A 25,253-nucleotide genomic window follows, 5' to 3' on the forward strand; every position below is an offset into this window, starting at 1 on the left:
ACACACTTTGTAATGACCTATTACCTCGTGGAGTTCTATTATTATTTAACAAATATCGTTATATAATGACTCATTATATATTAACTCATGTTCATTACAGTTTTACTTAATTTACAGTTAATAATTAAAGTACAAGTTCACGAATATAATATTAACGCCTTCAGCAAATTTCTTAATATGGCGACCATTATAATTGTTAGCTTTATATACTGATATATCTAGAAGTATAAATAGAGGCAAATTTAAGCAATTTTTATATATTCAACACCAATAGTTAGATTTGCTTTTAAACGTTCTAAAGATTGACGTAAGTCTCATTTCAATCAGTTTAGTGAAGCCTAAGTTATTAATTTTTAAGTTAAATTTCTTATATTTATTCGTAGTTTCATATTTTTGACAGACACCATTTTTCTCTCTCATTATTTCGAAAGCCATTGTTGATTTGTTTAAATTTTTGTGGAGTAGAAGATCATGTGTTGCCGTTTGCATTGTTGCCACCACATATAAAAATTCACTGTGCCAGATGAATGTACCTTTCATTATGTTACTGTTTAAACATATACATAAACATTTTTATTCACTTTCTGGTATTGAAAATTTATAGTGGCTGGTACCACTGAGTCAGTGGAAGAATAGTAACGTTTTTTTCCAGAGAGCCGTTGGAAGTTCGTTTGGAAAAGCACTCGAGAGAAAGAGGAAAAGTAGGCTTACGCCTCTTACGTTGTAAACGGTCAAAATTGTCTTATTTTTATTTTGTATTATGCAATATATAAAGGCTGTCGCAGAGAAGGTGAGACAGATTTTTCCTGGCTTGGCAACACTGCCTATGGTTTTGGCACTAGTCGCGTCTTGTAGGATGACTCATTCTGTTTCCGTAGCAAGTTGTCACATGTTGCAAAACCAAGTTAGTGAGCAGCTGTGATGGTTTACTTGGAACGTGTTTCGTAGACCTCTCTAGGTTTTTGTGTATAACATTGCTTTTCACGATGAGTATTCAAGATGAACAGGGACATGCCATAAAATTTTGTTGGCGTTTAGGGAAAAGTTCTGCAGAAACATATGCAATGTTTCAACAGGTATACGAGGGTGGTTGAGCATGCTCCACCCCTGACCCATTTCCAGTGATAGTAGAGATTTGTAATTTTATATGTAACATTGTTCATTCTTTAGACTAATATCCACAAAGTTAAAAGAATTTACAACAATTTATCTTTTTGTTAAAGGTAAGTTTATGATCAGTAAGAAGTGTAGCCACAAGTGAAACAATTAAAAAATCAAACACCGAAAGACATCCATGAAGATATGGTGGGAACTCTTGGAGACCCTAGCCCCTCATATGACCTAGTGAAGAGATGCTGCCGTGAATTTAAATGTGGTCGGCAGATCTGTGAAGATGAGCATGGTGGTGGCACATCTGCAATGGTGACCACACCAGAAATCATTACAAAAGTGCATGACATTATTTTGGCAGACCTTCGAGTGACTGTCCACAATATAGCATACACATCTGGCATCTCAACTGGCAGATCTCTGCACATTGGGTCCCGAGAATGCTGACGGTCGACCAAAAGAGGACACGTGTGACAAGTCAGAACCTGTTACTGACAATAAAGGCTGACAAGACAAAGTTTCTGAAGAGATTTGTTACAATGGATGAAACGTGGGTTCACCACTTCGATCCCAAAAGTAAACGCCAAAGAATGCAATGGAAACACCCCCATTCTACACCCCCAAAGAAATTCAAGGTTTAACCATCAAAGGGCAAAAGTGATGGCATCTGTGTTCTGTGACCAACCACAAGAATTTTTTCTCTGCTGGGATTGAATCACTGGAAGGCCGATTGGAAAAGTGTGTTAATGTTGCAGGGGACTATGTTGAAAAGTGACAGTGATTTGGTTTTCCTACAAGGGTTCCTTCCATGTCAGGGACGGAGCATGCTGAACCACCCTCGTATGCCGATCAAGACAGACTGAGTAGAGCCACAGTGTACCAATGGCACAAGTTGTTCCAAGATGGGCGCGAATCAGGCGCTTTGCTTCCGCATCCTGGACAAAGACCGTCCGTGATTAACGAGATGCTAGTGAATACTGTTGCAGCAATTATTCGTAATAATAGGCATATGTCTGTGCGAGCGCTACGTGCACGTTTGGGCATATCGAAGGACATCGTCCACCGAATCTTGAATCATCATTTGAAAATGAAGAAGGTTTGTTCCGCATGATGAACTAAGAAGTGATCACCGCAGCGCACGTTTTCTTCAGTTCGCTACCTGACGATGAATTTTCAAAGATATTCACAAACTAGCACGAGCATATGGATGCTTGCTTAGCTGTCAATGGTGCCTATTTTGAAAAATATGTATGTCTACTCGATATGGGTGATTTTGAATAAAAATTTTGTGGTTTGTAATTTTTTTGTTTCATTTTAATGATTCTTGGAGGGGTCCATGTACATGCTTGTCATTTACCTGCTACGAAGTCAAGACTTTTTGACCTATTGCGCACATTTTGGTCTCAATCGGCAGCTAATGAACCAAATTTTTACCCTAGTACATTTGCTAGCCAATGGAGGTCGCTCTTTTATATAGGAATTAGTCTCACCTTATCTGCCACAGCCTTTGTACGTGCGTGAATGATTCTAATAAATTCTAATTAGAACATATTGTGTTTCTGTTTTCAAAGTTTAATACTTGTGGAATACCAGGATCGGGAGAACAACCACGTGGACCTCAATGGACTTCACAAATGGATAAAAGGAGAGGGAATGCAGTATTTCTGCCCAAAACCCAGGGATGTTACCAGCATGCTCTGCTGAGCTAGTAAGGTAAGTTGTACCAGTCAAGGCAGTGCTACGAGGGTGCAGCATATGTTTGGCACCTAACGTTAGGCTCGAGAAGAGAGAAGATTGTCCTTTCCCCCCAATTGTGTTAAGTGTTTCCCAGTGTTTTTGTGTCCTCCAATTCAATGCCACTTCCCCTGGAGATGTATTGGAAGAACTTCAGAAGTCAAACACACTGCGGAATACAGGAGACGACAGTGGCATGTTGCAGCACCACCTGGACCGAAGAATCGAGATCCCGGTGCCAAAATTGTGACCTTTTATTCCACACTGGGTGTGTGGCAAGAAAAGAGACTGTTGTCGGCGAGAATGACAAGGAGTTGTTGTGCCAAACGTGCTTTGAACAGAGAATGCGGTCCGTGGAACCTCTGGTAAATTCCATGTCAGTGGTGCTTGATTGGATAAAGGCTGAGATAGAGAGACAGGATCAGATGATTGCTGTCATTGCAGAAAAGGAACGTGAACAGTAAGAACATAAGTGTGAGGAAGAAAAGGAACGTGAGTGTGAAAAGAGAGACCGACAATGACATAAACAGTTTGTCGCCAATATGACTCAGAAGGAACGTGAGCGTGAACAGAAAGAATGCAAGTGTGAGGAACAGAAGGAATGTGAGCATGAACAGAAAGAACACGAGAGAATGAGGAACAGAAGGAACGTGAGCGTGACTAGAAGGAATGTGAACATGAAGAGAGAGACCGGTAGCGACATCAACAGTTTGTCACTGCATTATCTGAGAAGCAAAAGGAAAGTAATGAACAGATAGCGAGAAAGCTATGTGATATTATGAAACAGCTGAGTGCTCTCACTGTTCAAATCCAGCTTACTTCTGAACACATTGGCCAAGTTGTAGAGGCTCAACAGGGCCTAGTGTCAAAGCAGACTGTTCTAGAATCAGATCAAGTGAGCTAACTTTCACAAGACAATTCTGGGCTGCAGACACAATTGCAAGTGACTGTGACAGAGACACACACAAACTTACAAAACGATATTGCAGACCTTTGGCAGCATTTGATAAATGTAGTTGTTTGAAAGGGGACTGTTACTCCTCTGATAGGCAAAAATATCGAACACCCCATTACTCCATCGGCCCGTCATACTGCAGGAATGTATGTACAACAGCAGCCCTTGCATATTGAAAGGGATCACCAACCTTCTGGGTGCAAGTCCTTTGTACCTGCCTGAGAGACAGTACATGTTGGACAGAACTATAGTTACGACAGACGAGTAAGTAATGAAGTGTCCGATTTAGATAGTGTCCCTTTAAGAGAGTGAAATCTTCGTTTGCCCCGCATGACAGGCATAAACCAATTACCAAAATTTTGACAGAAACAATGAAGAGCACTCAGCCATAAAGTATCTGACAGACCTAAACCTTAGCTTCCACGTAATGCATGTGCGATATGAGTGTCAAGTAGGTTTGCTGCCACATCTTTGTGCGAACAGCTGAACATTGGCTTTCGCCAACTGTGAAGAGTTCCGAAAATATGAGGACTTTTGTGAACAGTTCAGGGCACTGTTCACTTCCCCGGAAGCTAAACAATGACAATTTGCTGCTTTGCCCCGACGTCGTTATTCTAGGCAAACTAATTTGTTTATGGAAAGCTACTCCTGGAGTACCTATGCTGCTTTCAAGAACCTGTCTCACAGTGTATGGGAAAATGAAGTGGTGATGTTGATAATTGAACAGCTCCCTTTTCGAGTGCGGCATCTGTGCTTTGCTAATGCAAAAAGGAACATTCGTGACCTGACAACATTCCTTAAAAGTTATGAAGTCTGTGAAGAAAGGATGGGCTGGCAAACAATATGACAACATGGGTGGCGTACAATGACAGGAAGACTCAAACCTTCGTCATACACAAAATAATTGAGAGCCGCAAGTAAGGATGGTAAGACAAAATAACCATCCCAATGATCAAAACCAGGGGTCATTTCATCTGTACAATGCTTATTGGCGGCAAAATCAACAGAACTGGACGTCTCAAACAGTGGTCAAAAAGAATGAGGCAATGGACACCACCTGCACGTCGATGGCAGTGATACAGACAGAGCTACCAGCGGTAAAGATCGGATTCTCCCCATCGTAGTCCCATGGTGAACGCTGAAACCAACACCGACAAGCAGCAGTTAAGTCCCGAACAGCAACAGGCCATAAATGACACTCAAAACTATTACTGGAACATGAATCAGGCAGGTGGGTGCTTAATTGATCAGCTCCATGTTGAGCAAGGGCATCTGAGGAGCTATCTCACGTTAGTGATTCGGAACCTGTTGGAGTGACCACGACTATTGATTTAAACAAAAACGAAAAGGCTGTGATCCGATGTGCCGTATTTAAAGCTCAAAATTTATCTCCAAATAGCACCACTCCTATCTTGCAAAGAAACATCGCTGGACTTCCAGTATCTTGTGTAATTGATACTGGGAGTGAGATATCTTTGTTGAATTATGAAATTTGGGAATGTTTAGTGCAGAAATTTAGCAAAATGACAATTGGAAAGAAACCACAAGTTAGGCTGACAGACTTTACAGGAAAACAGCACGTATGTGTGTGTGGTAAATAAAAACTTACAATATCATTTGATGCACAGGAAGTTCAAGTAGACATTTTTGTGATTAAAAACATTCCGGCAGATATGTTTTTAGGAGTTCCAAGGCTAACGTGAACTTCCAATCCAATCAGTTGATACTTTGCCTCATTGATGAATCATCCTTGTCTGAGAATATAGTTTTTAACGTGGGTATGGTTGGGCAAAGGAAGACTCCGCACCACATTCACTATGACAAGTTGATGGCTAGTGTAGAGTATTTGAAGTGCAAGGTGGATGAAAGTCTTACTATGAGTTTTGCAGAACAGACTGAATTGTTCGAGTTAATATTAAAATATTAACAGACGTTTTTTGACAGACCAGGAATGGTCAAAAGACTGGAATGTGAAATAAATTTAATTGATCAAATTCCTGTATTTAGGAAGCCTTATCTGATTCCCATCGCTAAATGTGCTGCACTCAACAAAGAATTAGAACAGTGGAAGGAGTGGAAAGTTTTATTGCACCCTTATTGTCATAGAAATCATAAATTATGGTCTGATTTCATCACTGATATTGTTTTGGCTCTTAAACAATGCGATCTCACAAGTCAAACGACCCTTGCCTGATATCTTACAAATGGATCCATTTTGTCTGAAGATAGGAAATCCTCAAGTGCAAGTGAACTCATTTATTCAATTGTTGTTTTCTTATTTTCATTATTCAATACTGTTGAACAAAAGGAATTCATTGTTCTGCTAAATCTTGCATTTAAATGCCAAGAAAGAAAGAACTCACGTAAGAAGGACATCTGTTTATTTCTCTTCGATGCAAGAATGTGCATTTTCTGTAAAAACCTGTAACAATGAATACAGCTTGCGACTGTAATCTTCTGTACATATTTTCTTTTTGTTATCTTGGTGGACAAGCAGGAATTGTAACAATGCTTAAATGGTAACTTTTATTCTTGTTTGGCTATTGTTGACAAAGAAGGGACAACTCTTTCTTTTGTAATTGTTTTCTTTTATTGTTGAGCCACTTATCTTTAAGAATCATATTTGCTTTCAATGTAAGATAAAAGAGAGGATTGTGTCGGTGAAAGAAAACACAAATTATGTAGTGCAGACTCAATATTAAGCTCTGTGCACACACGTAAATTCTTTTGCAATCTTATTTTGTACGAGGTTTCCTGGAAAAGTTTCAGCAAACTACCACAAACAGTGGCGATACCTCTCCAATTTCCGTACGATGGTGGGTTGCCACCGGTCCTATACACAGGCAAAGAACCCAGAGACTCAGTGTATGTTGTCCCACAGTTGGACTCCAAAGCACAGCGGCTTAGATCGCACTGCCACGTAGGAGGACGTTCAAACGTATACATTTTTTAATGCACTTTCTGGTATTGAAAATTCATAGTGACTGGTACCACTGAGTTAGTGGAATAGTAGTAACGTCTTTCCACAGAGCAATTGGGAGTTCCTTTGGAAAAGTGCTAGAGAGAAAGAGGTGCTTCATGAAGTGGGAAATTATGCTTACGCCTATACATATATGTTTATACATAAATTACCGAGAATCACTACACCTTGTAAACAGACGAAATTGTCTTATTTTTATGTCGTATTACGCGATATACGTGCATGAGTGATATTAATAAACTCTAATTAGAACATATTACAGTTTTTTTATTTTTTTTATTTTAAAAGCTCAATACTTGTGGAATACAAGGATCGGGACAAAAACCACCACGACGTCAATGGACTTCACAAACGGATAAAAGGGGAGGGAATGCAGTATTTCTGCCTGAACCCTGGGATGTTACCAGAATGCACTGTTGAGCTAGTAAGGTAAGTTGTACCAGTGAAGTGAAGCGCTACGAGGGTGTAGCAACTGAGAGGTGACTGGCCAATTGCTTGTAGTGCAGTGGTGAAACTTTTCCACAAATTGATGCAAAGGGAAAGTGTGTCTGGTCACTACGAAGCAACAACCAAGTTTTTTTTCAATGCTTACGAAAAAAAGTTCTATAGGAATGCTGATATTGTTGATATTTAGAAGCACATCTGGGAAAAACTCAAAACATGAAAATTAAATTCATCAATTTTAAGTCCATTAAATATTACAATATTATTTTTCTCAGTGCATCAGCGGCTGGTGAGAGAAATATCTTTTTACGTGCTATATCAGTGGTTAACAAGTTGTATTATGTAATCTGCTGAAACATTATCATGTCTACATAGGTGACAATGTGCACAGCTCAGGCCAATAAAAATCCCTATTCACAATGGTCACATGTACAGAGGAAAGTGCCTGCTAAGACAGTTTCCTTCTCTGTTTGGTATCTTGGTTAAGGAATGGGCATAAGAAATGATCTGTCTGTTAAAAATCAAGTATCAGTATTATCTTTCAACTACTGGTGACATTCTCAATTGGGAGATGAGAAGTGGTAGTAGATAAATACAGAGAAACTAGTACTCATTTTATCTACTAAATCGTTTCTTCTTCATTGTTCTATTAATAGAGGACAGTAAAGCCAAGTTCCAATGAGCATGGTGGCAGTGGCCACTGAAATCAATGGAACAAGGAAGAAAAAACATTTTGCGGATAAAGTGAGTGCTAGTATTTGATGGTGAAATGTTTGAAAGCATGGTTGAGACCCCTGCTGAATATACACAGATTTCTCCTGATGTGCAGATAATTGGTTCTGATAACGCAGATGTCAAGATCCTAAAGCATGCAAGATGTGCACAGAGTTAAGAGATTTCTATTTAGAAATCAATTTAGAAACACTGATGGTATGATTTCTAAAGATTCAATACAGATAACTGTTTGAAATACTTCCTTGATGACTTCTGTTTGGTGTGTAATCTCCTCCCATGCATAAAAACTTTATGTTTGCAGACAAAATATTGGATGCAAATTAAGCAACTAATATATTTCTGTTTCATATGTGTGTCCCCACACGTAATCTGAAGATATGTTTACAGGAAAATCTTGACACAAATTCAGTTTCTCTTTGATATGAAACATCCTTGTATGCCTACTATTAGTTATTTCTCCAACCAAAACATTTGTTACAAATTGAACAATTAAAAGGATTCTCTTTAGCATGAATGCACATATGCGAAGTAACACATCTTTAATTTCCCAAAACTTTTGTTGCAAATTGAACATTTAAAATATTACTCTTGACTGTCAAGCTTCATGTGTACATTAAGTGTACACCTGCAGACAAAACACCTCAGCAAGTTCAACTATGGAAAAGCTTCTCCTTAGTGTGAATGCTCACTTGCGCATTAAGTTGGCCCTTAGCAGCAAAACCTTTGTTGTAAATTGAACAATTAAAAGGCTTCTCATTTGAGTGAAGATTTATATGTACACTAAGATTGCTTCTGTAGGCAAAATATTTATTGCAAATTGAACATTTGAATGGCTTCTCTTTAGTGTGAACCCTTACATGATTATTAAGATAAACTTTACGTGTAAAAGACTTACTGCAAATTGAACATTTGAAAGGCTTCTCTAAAGTGTGATTCCTCACATGCTCATTAAGATAAACTTTACGGTTAAAAGACTTACTGCAAATTGAACAATTGAAAGGCTTCTCTCCAGTGTGACCCCTCACATGCTCCTTAAGACAATCTTTACGGGTAAAAACTTTGTTGCAAATTGAACAATTGAAAGGCTTCTCTTTTGAGTGAACATTCATGTGTACACTAAGATCATTTTTACGGATAAAATATTTATTGCAAATTGAACAATTGAAAGGCTTCTCTCCAGTGTGACCAATCACATGCTCAATAAGACGATCTTTATGGGCAAAAACTTTGTTGCAAATTGAACAATTGAAAGGCTTCTCTCCAGTGTGACCCCTCACATGCTCATTAAGACGATCTTTACGGGCAAAAACTTTGTTGCAAATTGAACAATTGAAAGGCTTCTCTCCAGTGTGACCCCTCACATGTTTATTAAGATAATCTTTACGGGCAAAATCTTTGTTGCATATTGAACAACTGAAAGGCTTCTCTTTTGAATGAACATTCATATGTAAATTAAGCAAGTTTTTAAGGGTAAAATATTTATTGCAAATTGAACAATTGAAAGGCTTCTCTCCAGTGTGACCTCTCACATGCTCCTTAAGACAGTCTTTACGGGTAAAAACTTTGTTGCAAATTGAACAATTGAAAGGCTTCTCTCCAGTGTGACCCCTCACATGCTCATTAAGACGATCTTTACGGGCAAAAACTTTGTTGCAAATTGAACAATTGAAAGGCTTCTCTCCAGTGTGACGCCTCACATGCTTATTAAGATAATCTTTACGGGCAAAATCTTTGTTGCATATTGAACAACTGAAAGGCTTCTCTTTTGAATGAACATTCATATGTAAATTAAGCAAGTTTTTAAGGGTAAAATATTTATTGCAAATTGAACAATTGAAAGGCTTCTCTCCAGTGTGACCCCTCACATGCTCCTTAAGACAATCTTTACGGGTAAAAACTTTGTTGCAAATTGAACAATTGAAAGGCTTCTCTCCAGTGTGACCCCTCACATGCTCATTAAGACGATCTTTACGGGCAAAAACTTTGTTGCAAATTGAACAATTGAAAGGCTTCTCTCCAGTGTGACACCTCACATGCTTATTAAGATAATCTTTACAGGCAAAATCTTTGTTGCAAATTGAACAATTGAAAGGCTTCTCTTTTGAATGAACATTCATATGTAAATTAAGAACATTTTTATGGGTAAAATATTTATTGCACATTGAACAACTGAAAGGCTTCTCTAAAATGTGATTCCTCACATGCTCATTAAGATAAATTTTACGGGTAAAAGACTTACTGCAAATTGAACAATTGAAAGGCTTTTCTCCAGTGTGACCCAACACATGCTCATTAAGACGAACTTTAAGGGCAAAATCTTTGTTGCAAATTGAACAATTAAAAGGTTTCTCTTTTGTGTGGACACTCGTATATGTATTACACTCAGCTTCATGGGTTATCAAATCTCCTTTGTCAGAGAAAGTGTTGTTGGAAATGGGGGCTATACATTGCTTTCTCCTGTTATTAGGCTTGGAACCAGCAACATGTGCCTTGCTAGCACGTGTTTTTGGTGCAGGTTCAGCCTCACGTTTCTCTTCTCTACTGATACATTCTGTAATTTCTTTAGGCTGCTCTTGTTCTCTTAAGTTTCCTGGAGACAGTGGCAAATGTGGAACTGACCTTGGGACATCTTGTAGCTGTTCTTCCACATAGTTCTTGATCAGGTAGCTGAAAAAATATTGTACAAATGTAGTTTCACTTTCTGAGTAAATAATGAGAATGACTGACATGTGCAAATCAATGAAAAGAAAGGAGAGTACAATAGACTGTTGATGGTGATGTACTCATGAAAAGATAAATACATGTATATTATTATCTAGAACTTTCAGTGAAAAATGCAGGCTTGGTCAGGACTCAAACCCATGTCCCTGGAATTCCGTGCCATTGCACTACCACTGAGCTATCGAGTGAGACTGGTATCACTTCCATGGAATTCAGCCAAGCCTGCATTTCTCGCTTAAAGTTCTACGTAGTACATCTCCAGTGTGTGCCTAATTTAATGTATATTATTCCTTCAAGAATTAATACATAATATTTTCTAAACAGTTTAGTAAAAAATATCCATATTTTTGCTGTAATTTTCATTAGGTTGGCCATAAAGCTCTGTGCATATCAATAGTTTGACAACATGTTGTCATTCCCTCTCACATTTAAATTCACTGATTTTTCTTCTTCTTCTTTCTGTTGCAGGGTAAACAAGATTTATTACATCGATATCTACTTTTGACCAGGAGTCTCAACAGGAAGATAAAATTGATCATTTTGGTATCATGCTGTTCTTTCCTCTTGTATTAGGTCACACTCTTTTCACTTGAATTATCCTTTGTTATGAATTCTCAAATCCATATTAAGTTTCTTCATGAGAAAAATTTATGTTTCTATGTTTCTTCATGGGTAAAATATATGTTTCAAGTTAAATATGTAACACTACAACCACGGAAGCGGTCATGAATTTCAAATTGCTGTTAAGACGTTTATATCTATTCGAATCATCTGAAATTCCTTGACTTTTGTTCTTTTTACGTTCAGAATATACTTTTGATTTAAGAATTTTAAAAAATAAATTTATTATGTAGTTATTCATCAAAATACCTCCAAACGTGGGGGCGATCAAAATGGCTGCTGTGCATTACCTTCCATTTTTTATGCATAGGTAAACAGAAAAATGGAAACCTCCTTTCGGGAGATGTATTACAAAATTCGCCTTCAAGCTACTGCCACCGGTTGTGTCATTTATTAGATTTATCACTAGGTGGCAGCAGCTTACAGGTGAACGTTCAATCTCTTTGTTTGAACTGTATAGGGAGTTGGGAAACTTGGCAAGCACTGTCTTTGTTTGTTGTGTTTTCTTGATATTTGTTTCTCGCACACGTGAGTGATTATTGTGCTCTAAAAATGGCTGAACGTGGACTATCAGCTGAAGATATATCAAAGTATTTAGACTCAATTCAGGACATAGATGCTGAAAATGCCGATGGAGGTGAAAGTGAAGAGGATCCCGATATTGTTCCACTACAACAAAACATTGAATCCAACCATTCGTCAGAAGATGAAGAAAATGAAGCAGCACCTGTTTCTACAGTTCAACGGGGAGCAAAAAGAAAAACCACAGTGTCTCCAGGTGAGTCTCTTTTTCTATCTGGAATGAAATATAGTGCTAAAAATGGAAGCGAATGGACTGTAATTGATGCCAATGTAAATGTTCCTGGAAGACGTACAGCATATAATGTTTTGCAAGAAAAGCCTGGCCCATAAGGATTTGCTAAATGAAATATCCTTGAAGGAAAGGTGTCAAGTGCATGTTATTTTTTTGTGAGTGAGAGGATCCTTCGTCACATAAAATCCTGCACTGAAGAAGAAGCTCATCCTCAAACTGGAGGAAATGACTGGTCTGTTACATTACAGGAACTTGATTCATTTATCGCAATTTTGTATGATAGCGGAACACATTGTGCGAAAACTCTTGAATTAGATAGTTTGTGGGATAGCACATGGGCACCACCATTTTTTCGTGAAACCATGGTTGGGACAGATTTCATGAAATAATGTGATATCTGCACTTTGATCATAAAACAACAAGGTCCGAACGCATAAAAAGTGACAAATTTGCGCATGTGTCCAAAATATGGAATTGTTTCATTGAAAATTGTGGCAGAAATTACATACCAGGGGCAGACATCACTGTAGATGAACAGCTATTTCCTACAAAAGTTAGGTGTAGATTTTTGCAATACATGGCAAATAAACCAGGCAAGTTCGGCATTAAATTCTGGCTTGCAGTTTAAGTACCTGATAAATGGTTTCCCTTATTTGGGTAAAGATGAAGATCGCCCAGCAGATCAGCCTGTTGCAGAATATGTTGTTCTTCGCTTGATGGAACCCTTTGTTGGAAAAGGGAGAAATGTCACAACCGATAATTTCTTTACGTCAAGGAAACTCGCTGAAACCCTGAAAGCTAAGAACACTACCTTGGTAGGAACAATAAGACGTTCAAGAAAAGAAGTGCCTCAGCAGGTAAATTCATCTCGTCTAGAACAGTATTCTACAGTTCTTCTGAGTAGTGTTGACAGCACACTCACTGTGTACCAAGGAAAAAGAAACAGAAAAGTTATAATTCTCAGTTCCATGCATTCACACATGTGTATTGCTCGTGGTGAAACTGTCAGCTTTTACAACAGCACAAAGTTTGGTGTAGATGTAGTCGATCAGAGGGCTCATAAATTTTCCATAAAAGCAGCATTGCAAAGATGGCCAGTTCATGAATTCTACAACATTTTGGACCTAGCTGCTCTCAATGCATTAATTTTGTACAAGAGTACAACTGGCGAAAATTTTGGTCATCACTTGTTCCTGATGAAACTTTCTGGAGAACTCCTAGAATAAAGCAACTGAATCCCACAGCCCAATCTACAGATTTTGTCCTATGAGCCTCCAGGAAAATGACAGCATCGACAGTGCCAAACATGCAAATGCAGAAACAAGACAGGAGAGTTATGTGAGCAGTGTGAAAAGCAGTATGTGGAAAATGTGTAAAAATTGTTAAAAATACTGCACCAATTGCATTGCAGATGATGCCAAATAAGTAAATTTATTGTTATTGCATGAAATAATTTTAATTTTTAATTATATTCATGTTTGTGAAAACAAGAACGGGTTCATGTATTCATTTCTGTGAAAATAAAGATGTGTACTGAAACAATTAAAAAAATATTAACAAATAAATCTATAAATATAACCCACTTTTTCCATGGCGGTCAATTTGACCGCTGTCGCGGTTCTAGTTATAAAAAAAGCCCGCAGTTCTAGTCTTAAAAGGAATTTCATTTAGGTGAAATCTCATATGCACATAATACACTCGTCACAAAAAATTGTAATATAGCTATATTAAGCACAAGTTTGGAATATTGTTATATTAGGAAATAGATGATAGGCACAGTGGCATATGTTGGTGAAAACACAAGAATGTCCAGCAGACAGAGATAACATGTATTGTTGCATTCCACGGCTGTGCCTTCACCTAATGCCTAATATAACAATATTCCAAAACTTTTTGTAAGGAGTGTATATGGAACCTTTAATGTGGGCTTTAAAAGGGTTTTCACTTTGATGAATACTTAGGTGTGCAATTCAACACCAAACTTCCAAAGTATTCATAATAAAATAAATACTGTAATACAGATATATGTAGTGTTTTATTATAAAAAACCAGGTTATTACACACAGAGTGCAAAATAAAAAAACACAACATACTTTCAAGGTTCTGCCAGTTCACATTAACCAGCAAAATTAAATGCTGATTTCTCAAGAATTGAAATTTTTGAAATATATTGTATTTTGTTACTTACAGAATTCTTCAAGATATATAAACCAATATATTCTGATACACAAAGAGTAACTCATGATCATCTATTCATTTTCATATATTGCTATGTATTGGTAAGATAGACTAATTTACACTTTAACTTGGAGATGATGACTATGTTCACATTAGTTTCAATTTCACTGCGTCTTTCACTTCACGGAACATACATGAAGGCTCACCACTACAGACAAATGACGGTTGTAGCACTCTAAACCATAGTTTTGGAAGAGCTTGTGAAAAAACTAAGAATGATCACTTAGCACAATAAGGGGACCCAAGAAAAATTTCCATGTGTCTGTTACAACGCAAATGGCATAATCATAAACTGCAAATGATACATGATATGAGTAAGGATGATACAGAACACAGCCAACTTTTTTGGATGGGGAGGACAATCCCCACAACACATGGCACTGGATCAACATCAATCAACGTTAGACTAAATTAGAAATGATTCAAGGTGCACGAAAAGTTATAGTGTGATGCGGAATATGGCATCCACAGATACAGGCCAACAGTGAAATTTTTTTTTTCATAATTCAACCTGTGCTTTGGTACGGTGAATTTGAAAATAACACCAAAAATTGTGCATCACCTACCATTTTGTCACAACTTCCATGAACCACCTTCCACTCGCCAGGGATTTGAAGGAAATCGCAAAGTTTCCCTTGTGCATCGTGTGTCCCTCCAAATCAACACAGAGCCATGAATGGTATGTTGTTCGAAAGGTTATGGAACACAAATTCCACACATGTAACATTCGAGCCCATCCCACTCACGAGATAGGAAAAAAATTAAAAACTTGAAAATTTATGATTTTTTCTATTGTTCAGTGATATATTGTTGACTGGCAACACTGTCATAATCCGTGCGCAACATAAATTGTCCAGTGCGTATGTATGATATATCGATGTGTAATATATGTAAGCGCCGCCCACATCTATGCATGATAAGGTGGCCAAAAAAAAAGAAATACGAGTATATGCATTCGAGGCACCTGTCGCATGCCGACTGGTACCATGCGCCAGACCTCATTTTATATGGCAGACCTAGGGGTCCGTGGTCATCTACCCCACCCTTGATTTCGCAAGGATTTTTTTTTCCTATGAAGATTGTGTGTTGCTAAGTGTGAAGAAAGAAATTCTGGAGCGCAGAAAGAAGTATTTAGTACTGTACAGCTGTTTATAGTTGAGATATAGTTGCGAGGTGGAAGTTTACTTGCGGCCATGTTAGTTTGGTAGCACGTGTACTAAATGTCATGAAAATTGATGTCAAAATTTCCAGCCGATTCTGGGCTCCGCCCCTGGGGTAATTAACCTGCTACCGCTATTGCGGCAACGCCTGTCTCTATAGAGTTCTTTTGGAAGGCATGTTAGAAACTGGGCTACCACCTGCCCCAGCACTATTTTCTACACTGACACATGAAGGTACAAAAAAGTTAAGGCTAAAATTTAACCTCAGAAGGTAACTTACCTCTTTCTTCCAAGGCCAGTCACTGAATTGCGGGTCGAAGTTAAATTTCAAAGTCCAAAAGAGAAGTAAGTCGTATGTCAATAGTCTTTCTTGTCCTTTTCCACAGAATACTACCTCTTCTTCCATTCCATCATAAAAATAAGAAGTCTCAAATTATCCCATCCCACAAGTCATTCAGAAAATACAACCCTCCCTTTTACGGTCTGCAGTTACAAAAAAAACAAAACAAATGTGCACTATGTTCCACAAGATAACGTATTTACACATGCTGAGGATCACAAATCAATTGTAATGTCTGAAATGTTCAACCCGCCAATACATCACAATAACATATCACAAATTATCCCATTCCACCTGCCAATACATGACAATAACATATTGCAAATTATCCCATTCTACAATAACATATTGCAAATTATCCCATTCAACAAGTCAATCATAAGAAGAAAAAGAGAATATGTAAATGTGCGCCTGTGACGTGAATCCATGATGCACAGCCATGATGGAAGCCCTGGAAAATCGTATGAACGTTATGTAGGTAAGGAATGTAAATATTAAAAAAATATATAAGTTTCGTAGCAGGTAGAAATCCAAAAATTAATTTCCGCGCTACAGAATTTCTTTCTTCACACTTAGCAACACATAATCTTCATAAGAAAAAAAAAATCCTTGCGAAATCGAGGGTGGGTTAGATGAACACTGAGCCACACATAATTTATGTACGCGATATATCGTTGCCAACATGTTATAATTTTGCTTGTGTGTCCGAATTCATTTGTTATAGACCAGCGCTCCTGGTGATATAGTACATAACTATTTCATTGCAAATGGCAGATCGTAATTGTGTCCATGCAGTGTGTAGTTTTGCTCACACTTTGTTGTGAAATATGTTTAGCCTCGGCTGTGTGAACTCTCCAAACTCATTTTGTTATATTTGTGGTGGGTGAGTTTACAATTAAGAAACACCAGAGGAACATAACAGAGTTCATAAAAAGGGTGTACTATGCCTATTTTGGTGTTAAGTTAGATGATGCAAACAAACCATGGGCTCCACAAAAAGTATGCTACGTGTGTGTAGAGGATTTAAGCTTCAGCATTCCAATGCTATGGAGGAAACATAAGGACGACTGCTACTTTTTTTGTTCCTGTGATGTGAAGGGCCATAATTCTAAAAATAAAAAAATAATCTTGTATGCAAACCTTTGCTCAGCTATACGCCCTGTTTCTCATGGCCCAGGCATCCCCATTCCTGAGCCAACTAAGACATTACAAGTTGATGGTAGTGACACCACAGACATAGATGCAGGAAAGAATGATACAGACTTTTCATGTGACACTGAATTGTGACAGGAAACAAACAATGAATATTTGTCTGTAGCAAGTTCTTGTGCCAAAAATCAAGGGATGTTCGTTGGTCTTTTCACAAGCCTTACCTAGACTGTGGTTGATGCTTCCTTATTTTGGAGCGACCACGTTATGTTTTATCACACACACTTCCTCTTTGCATTAGTTTCTGTACTAGTTTCGCCACTGCACTATGAATAATTGGCCAACTCTCAGGCTGTCTGCAGTTGAAAAGTCATCTGCAACTCTCGTTGCACTCTGTCTACCACAATGGAAGCCAGTGTCAGTGTGTTACCGACCTCAGAGATTTGCAGTATTACTCACATTTAGTTTACAAATTATTATTTTGTATGTATTCATTACGTTGACAAGTTCAATGAACTATAATCAAAACATTCTCAAACTTTGAAGGCTCCATAGTTTGAGACATACAATTTTATTAAAGAACCGTGCAGAATTTTACATTTCCCACAAAAATCAAGCATTGCTTTTACACTAGAATAATTTTGCCCCCAGAAAGTATGAGCAGCAAGTGTGCAAATCTCCCCTTGAGAAGACACAGAAAATATGTAGGTATCGTTTTGAACCCTCACGGCTTTGCCTACACGGGGCTCCAACAAAGTGCAAATTAAAAAAAATAATTAAATAAATAATTTACACTTTTAAAAAAAAATTACTTTAGTCCTCCTACAACTCTTTTTCTTCTTCACAAAGGAAAATGTGTTTTTTTTAGACCATAGACTCATAGCCTAGTCTGTAGCAATTGTAACTCAAGCAATCATAGTTTTTGAAAACCTTGCCGAATTTCTGTTCTTCTTAAAGGTTTGCATAACCACTTTTTATAGATGCAAAATAATCTACACAAATTAAATTAAATAAAATAAAAACCATTAAAAATAATTGTGTAGATTATTTTGCATTTTGGGGAATTTTAAAATTCCTGCCGATAACAAGCATGCCTTACACATTAGAATATTTTTTCGTCCGAAATTATCAATAACAAGTGTGCAATTCTACCCACACACATATCAGGCAATATGCAGGTACCATTTTGAACCCCACATCCTGGAATTACCTAAGTGGAAGACCAATGAAATTCAAATTTTATAACAAAAATAAGTTTCTCACAATTTCTTCTTCAACTACTTGATAAATGAATTTTTTATCATAAGCTTATAGGATAGTCTGTACTGAAGCCATATAATTTGTAACTCTGGTATACATAGGTTCCCACGTATAAAATTTTATTAAAAACCTTGCGGAATTTTAAAATACTCGATGAAGACAAGCACAGCTTTTACGTTAGGATATATTTTTATCTGTAAAAGTATCAGCAAGCAAGTACACAATTTTTGTCATGAGAATGGAACACATATGAACCACCACCGGCGTTGCCTGTATGTGGCAGCCAGATGAAGTTACAAATTTGTAAAAAAAAAAAAATTTACTTCCTTCTTTTTCTTCTTCTAGTTGATAAAAGGAAATTGAGCTTTTGAACTTTGAAAATAAGCTTATAGCCTAATCCATACTGAACAAAATGAGCTAATATCAGTAGCTCTAGCATTCATAGTTTGCAAGATATACATTTTTATTTAAAGCTTTGTATAATTTTAAATTTCCAGCTCAAAAAAGGATTGGTAATGTCTGACCAAGGAAAATCGGCACAGCATTTAGGGGTTATACCAGGATGTATTCATCATACTATTTTATTTTTATAGAATAAAAATATGTTGCTATAAATCACACACAATCCCTAGAACAAACACAAAATTCAGCATTGCAAAACTATGAAGGAATAGTAAAAAGCCTACCTGGTAAAAGGTAAAATGTTGAATGCAGAAGTCCACATCCCATGCAGTGCTCCAATGCCGAAAACTGCAAGTTTAAACCCATCATCCCATAATCATCCCATACCAATTTATCCCATTTCATTGATACAGTTAAAACAGCATTACAGATACCGGTCTCTCTTCATAACCAAGTGCATACACACACAAAAATGATAATACAAAATACATACAAATATTTTCATGTAACTGAAATTAACAAATAAATTGGAAATCAAATTATCACCTTTTACCATATGACCTACCTTGGGATGCAATAAAGTAAGTTCGTCAAACCACTTGACAGTGGACAAGGGTGCATGTATTCTCTCACCCTTCATGATGTTCCTGGGCCTTAGGCCACAGTGCAAGTGAGTAGTGGGTAGAGTGTTGCAGCAAGAGCCTTTTGACAGTGTGTTTAATAGTTTGGATGAACCTAGGCAGTGTACAAAATTGACAGGAGCAAAAAATGCTCGAACAGGAAAAACAAGCGGTATATGCTCAAAGCCCAGTAGCACACATGCAACCATAGTTTGCCCTCAAATGTGGATTGTGAAGTGAAATAGAAACTTAAGTGAACATAGTCATCATCTACATGTTAAAATGTAATTTAGTCTATCTTACCAACAAATAGCCATACATAGTTGATTATGGGTTGAAACTACCAGGGTGGATTTCTACAATTATTGTCTCATTGAAAAGATATTTGATTCTATACATTATTTGATTCTATACATTCTCAAGCGTGGGAGACTCAAATGACTATGAGGGAGGGAAAGTGGTCCTAAGCAGTACTTCAGTAGTGGGTAACTTGAACCGTGGGTGGTGGTGGAGTAACCAAAGTATCAGTTGTGAAGAAATTGCTGTTCTCATTAAAAAATGAGAAATAATGGTCCTTAAGTTGGGTGCTTAAATTTCAGCAATGAAAGGATGTTGAGATCAGAGTCAATGAATTTAGCACAACTGCATCTTTTATACACCATAACACTAATTTCACTTTTATCTTTTTTACGAATTACATAGAAAATATGACAAAGCCAATTGAATTGCATGCTTTGCAAGTACTTTGTGTTCAACAAGCCACATGGACTAGGATTGGTATACCATTTTGAGCCAATACCACCATTGCTCTCACCAACTGCTGCTGATATTGAGACATACTTGGTAATTCAGTAATTTAAAGATGTTCAAAATAGTTATTTGATTGATTGAGTTGTTGTTTTAAGTCCACTTTCTGCACGGTAAGGCTAATCGGTACTGAACCTACAGTTTAAAATGGGATCCGAACCACTATGTGCCTCCACCGAGTATCGAACCCGGTACCCCTTGATTAGAAGGCAGCAACGCTACCACTGCGACATCGAGGAGACCCTCAAAATAGTTATTAAATGTGGTAATAGAAGTACAGCTAGACCATTTCAGTCTACTTTTTACATATCCAAAAGTGGAAATATGATACTAAAGTTCTCACACTTGTATATTTCAGTCAAACAGAAATTATATCTCTGTACTTGGAATTATATGATAATATCTAGAAAAAAATTCATTATCTGTTTCCAAACAGACTCGTGACTTTTCAAAGATGCATGCTACAGGTAGATGTTGTTGCTTACATTTACAAAGACAAAAATGGTAATCGGGGATCATTTTAAGGGGTGTTTTTCTTTTCAGTTTTTTTCTTCTTTTTTTTCCTCCACTGCTTTCATACGAAACTCCAAATTTCGAGAAGGGATTTAGCCAGGGCTCAAAAAATCCTGGTCACCAGGTCACCATGGCGACTAAAAATTTCAGCCTGGCGACTGTGATCTCTTGCTATAATATGTACGAAATTTTGAAGATTCTAAGTTCAAATTGCAGTACAGTGTAAGTTAGCAATTTTTTATTTATCAACGTTGTGAACATTCCATAGAATCAGTAACAATTTCTTACTCTTTGTCCCCCATTTCCTGCTTTCTCAAATGATTTAGCGATGTTTTGAATATCGTGATGCTCAGCTTCTTATACATAAGGTTTCAAAAGTCTCGCAACCCAAACTTTGAAAATGTATATCATGAAAACTGTATGAGATATTTTCAATGCTAAAAATTATCAGTTTATGCCACTGGCAGAAGTCAGCGTTAACCATTTTCCAGAAATGCACTTCGGAGTGAGAAATATGTAAGAAATTATCGAAGGGTCATTATTAGATGTCTGATGCCATGTCAATCTGTCATTTACGACCAATATTGGTCATGTGCAACCTTTGATAGATTTTTGACTGACAAATTTGTGTGAAAAAGTTACATTTTTGGGACATATCTCCGTAGATGGCAACACTAGCAGGTCGAAATATTGTCAACAGATGCACGCAACATGTGCCTAAGTATTGGCCATACATTTACATGAAAAATCATAAATCAAGATTTTGTGCCGAAATTGAACTCTTGAGACAATCCTAGACTGCACCTGGTTATCCTGAATTTTCTTCCCTCACTTTCGCCACTACTGTGCCTGTTTATTTTAATTGATTCAGCATGGCGTATACATTGGAGCAGCGCGTGCACTTTGCTGAAGAGTATTTTATGATACTACTAATTCTTACACTCATGTGCAAGAAGTTTTCAAAGAAAAATACCCTGCTTCTGCTGTACTTCACAAAGCAACTGTTTTATGACTAGTCAAACACCCAACAAATGATCCCACAAATTGTTAAGAGTTCGTATTTATTGTCGAAAATCAATTCTCAGATGTTTTCAGCAAATTAACAATGTTTTTTCAAATAATGTAATTGCTTTTATTTGGATAAATGCTAACATAAATTTATTAACCCAGTGATAGTCTACATGATCAGTTTAGTGCAGAAAACCAGGTGTAATTATCTCTTACGATTTTCATGATATACATTTTCAAAGTTTGGGTTGTATGACTTTTGAAACACTCTGTAGTATGCATAATTGCTAGTAGGTGGTTTCTTGGCACCTGATTTTCGGAGCTGGCACCTAGCTTTGAAGAAAATTTTCAAGCACTGGATGTAGCCATCAACTCCATGCCCCCAACATTGCATACATCACTGTTATAAATAACAAACCACAAATGATCCTTTATAATGAACTGCGCGAAAAAATTTTGTGTCAAAATTTGTAAAGCTATCCACAAACTTTCTTCTTATACTGAGATGACAACACTTACCATGCTGTGGATCTGGGTAGTATGTTAGAAGATGGTTTTCCCAAGCTGATTGGCTGAGACCCTATTTCCCCCGAAAGAACAGAGGGATGTTCGGGTGCACCGCGAGGTGGCAAAAATGTGCTATGAAGCCAATAGCCCGGTATTCGTTGTAGCTTATCAGTAGGGCTCGGAAGTTGAGGAAATATCATTTTTTTTTCCTAGTGTCCCAAGATGAGGCCCAACATAATATATGTTCATTTTGGGTTATTGTAGGCCAGAAAAAGTTGGGTTTTATTTGTCCTTTTTTGCCTTCTTCGGCATTTTTTTGGCTTATTGGTTCTTTTTAGCATTTTTTTATGTCCTAAAGGCTTTTTCTTGCAACTTCACCTTCTTTTGACTACATTTTTACTGCCCATTCTCAATTCAAATCATCATCAGACCATCACCAACACCTCTTAAACATCCTTTCTTGTAGTAAAGAAAGAAATATATATATATATATATATATATATATATATATATATATATATATATATAATGGATAAAAGCAAGGAGGGCCAAAAGGGCTAAGTAAAAATCAAAGAAGGTAAAAGGAAACACTCACCGGACAGTAGAAAAATTCAAAATTTTCGCTAATTTCATAGCATCATCGGTGTGAGGAGAAATAGACGGAACCGGAAGTTGGGGCCCTGCAGAGTTGCCAGGTCCCCATCGAAGAAGAAGTGGTGCATAGAATGGCAACTCTGCAGGGCCCCAACTTCCGGTTCCGTCTATTTCTCCTCACACCGATGATGCTATGAAATTAGCGAAAATTTTGAATTTTTCTACTGTCCGGTGAGTGTTTCCTTTTACCTTCTTTGATTTATATATATATATATATATATATATATATATATATATATATATATATATATATATATATATATATATATATATTTGAACCATCCCTGAAATGAGAGAAAAACATTTTTGGATGACTGAAGAAGGTACGGTTTTAACTGTAACTTGTCTGGTAGGTCGCGCTGTAATTGGCAACTTTCTCTTGTTTTGAAGCTTTCAGCATGGTGTATACGACCATATACATTAAATATGTTATTAAAACTGAAGTTATTAATTAATTTGGACCACATTTATACATCCTCTTTTCCGTTTTTAGGTCCTTTTTTTGGTTGATATTTTTACGTCTTTTTATAGGTCTTTTTTTGGAAATTTACAGGTCTTCAACTTCCGAGCCCTACTTATCAGCGTGCGGGAAAAACCTAGCATGCTGCAAATTTTTGAGCTTCTTAACGTGAGACACTTCATTTCACTTCAATGTTTTATTGAACTTCTTAAATCTATTAAATTTGTCCCTTCTTCTTTTCATTTTAGCAAATCGAGTGATGTGCTATAGCATGGTAGCACGTATTAAACAGCCGCCACTGCAAACAGACATGATCCACTGTTTGCGGCAGTGATATCAGTACTGATGATTGCTTGACGACTTGCCACCCACTACCCCCAGATAACACTGCACTGCAGCCACACTTTGAAATCCTATTCACTCTTTTCAAGCTACACACATCAAACAAGACAAAAAAAAACAAAACATAAGAAACCTCAAATGTCAGATTGTAAATGAACATGACAGGAATAATTTAGGTCAGTACCTTAGGAATGGTAGGTTCACATTACGGTATAAAAATCTCACAAAATTTTGTCTTCCTGGTTGATGATGAAAGGATAATATTCAAAACTTCTCAGTAATGCTTACTGAGCCTGGAGTGGGAGAATTTCAACAAGAAACCCTGTGAAATAAGAAGAAGGGGTTGAGATTTGATGGAAAATTCCTGAACAATCAAAAAGAATATCAACAGGGGATAATTGCGAAAGGTATTTTCACAATTCACATACTATTTTTCTAATGATAATATCTAAACAGTGCTCATTACTTTAAGGAAGGTACAAGTTTCATGTGATAATGATTGCCAAAATTCTATGATAATTGTAATTAGTCTTCCTTCTAGAGAATTTGAAAAAACAACATAAAACAATCAGAACCATTACCCCTGCCTGCATGATCTTGTATGGAATAATCCACTAACAACTTTAGTACTGCCATGTTCACTTTCAATCCTTGTACTAAAATTTCCTTCACCTACCTTTCTCCAGGATCTGTCCCTTGGCCTTCCACCTCTTCGGTGATCATTACATTTTTCTTCTTGTCTTCATCATCACCTAATACTAATGCATCATTGTCACTATCCTCAGCTGGCACTTTCTCCACAAATTCTTCACAATCGTATGGATAAAATCCTTCACTTCCAGAAACATTTTGTCCACTAGGATCTTCCTCACTTGTGCCTTCAAAATGCATCAAATCTTCATCACTCTCACTTTCAACTTTATCAACTAAAGCACTTTCAACTTTAACAACTAAAGTTTTGCTGTCAACAGAGATGTCAACATCAGGAGGCTCCTTGATTGATTTGGTTTCAGTCTTCACACACGACTCATCTGGAAGCCACACATTCTCCAGAGATAACTGTTCACAAACTAATGGATCAGTACTTTCTGCTTCGGATTTTATTTTCACTTCTGGAGGAGGGAAACCCATATCAGATACTGGAGCAGGCACAGTTTCTTCACTACCACGAGATGACGATGCAGAATGCTTCTGAAATACAATCATAAGGTACATAAATTTTATGATATTGCTATTGCAATATTAATACAGACATCACTATCCTAATTGTGCAGCTTAGAAGCCACAAACAAAGCAAGGCTGCTTCAGTGTTCCCAGGCATCCCTCAACATTGAATGAAGATAACCACACAACACAAGATTGCATCTGCACTGTTTATTTGTTGGCATTTACTTGGTATGAAGACTTTCAGTCAGTATCATGACTCCTCAGTAATATTTTTTCTACGTCAGATGCTACAATGAACACACACACTAATGTAGAAATTGATATCTTGTCTGCTAGAGTACACCATGGCGCAGCACAATGTATTCTGGGAACCCATGCTCTATAGCAATTATGGGACTTAGTTAGAAGGCTGCATGGGTTGTTTTTACAGAAAGTGTAGTTGATTCCCAGTGCGAGTGATCTCAGGTGGGAATTTTCAGGCAACATCCCAGCTCCAGGGTTCACACAACCTA

General features: G+C 37.2%; 1 protein-coding gene across 3 annotated transcripts in view; it reads right to left on the reverse strand.

The window, feature by feature from the left end:
* Positions 1-7,103: 7,103 nt before the first annotated feature.
* LOC145999608 (uncharacterized) overlaps positions 7,104-25,253 on the reverse strand; it is a 39,430-nt gene continuing 21,280 nt past the window's right edge. Inside the window, exons 3-4 of one of the 3 annotated variants that reach the window (XM_083136669.1) lie at positions 24,251-24,762; positions 7,104-10,625 (exon numbers count right to left, since the gene is read on the reverse strand). In XM_083136669.1, the coding sequence (XP_082992795.1) occupies positions 8,609-10,625; positions 24,251-24,762 (2,529 nt within the window). In that variant the 3' untranslated portion in view covers positions 7,104-8,608. Of the gene's footprint in view, positions 10,626-23,822; positions 23,897-24,250; positions 24,766-25,253 lie in introns of those variants that run through there. The other 2 variants (XM_083136668.1, XM_083136671.1) reach the window with 2 other exon arrangements.

Source organism: Lepisma saccharinum, chromosome 15 (genome assembly GCF_977018435.1).
Source record: "Lepisma saccharinum chromosome 15, izLepSacc3.1, whole genome shotgun sequence".
In the NCBI taxonomy this organism is placed as follows: Eukaryota; Metazoa; Arthropoda; class Insecta; order Zygentoma; family Lepismatidae; genus Lepisma; species Lepisma saccharinum.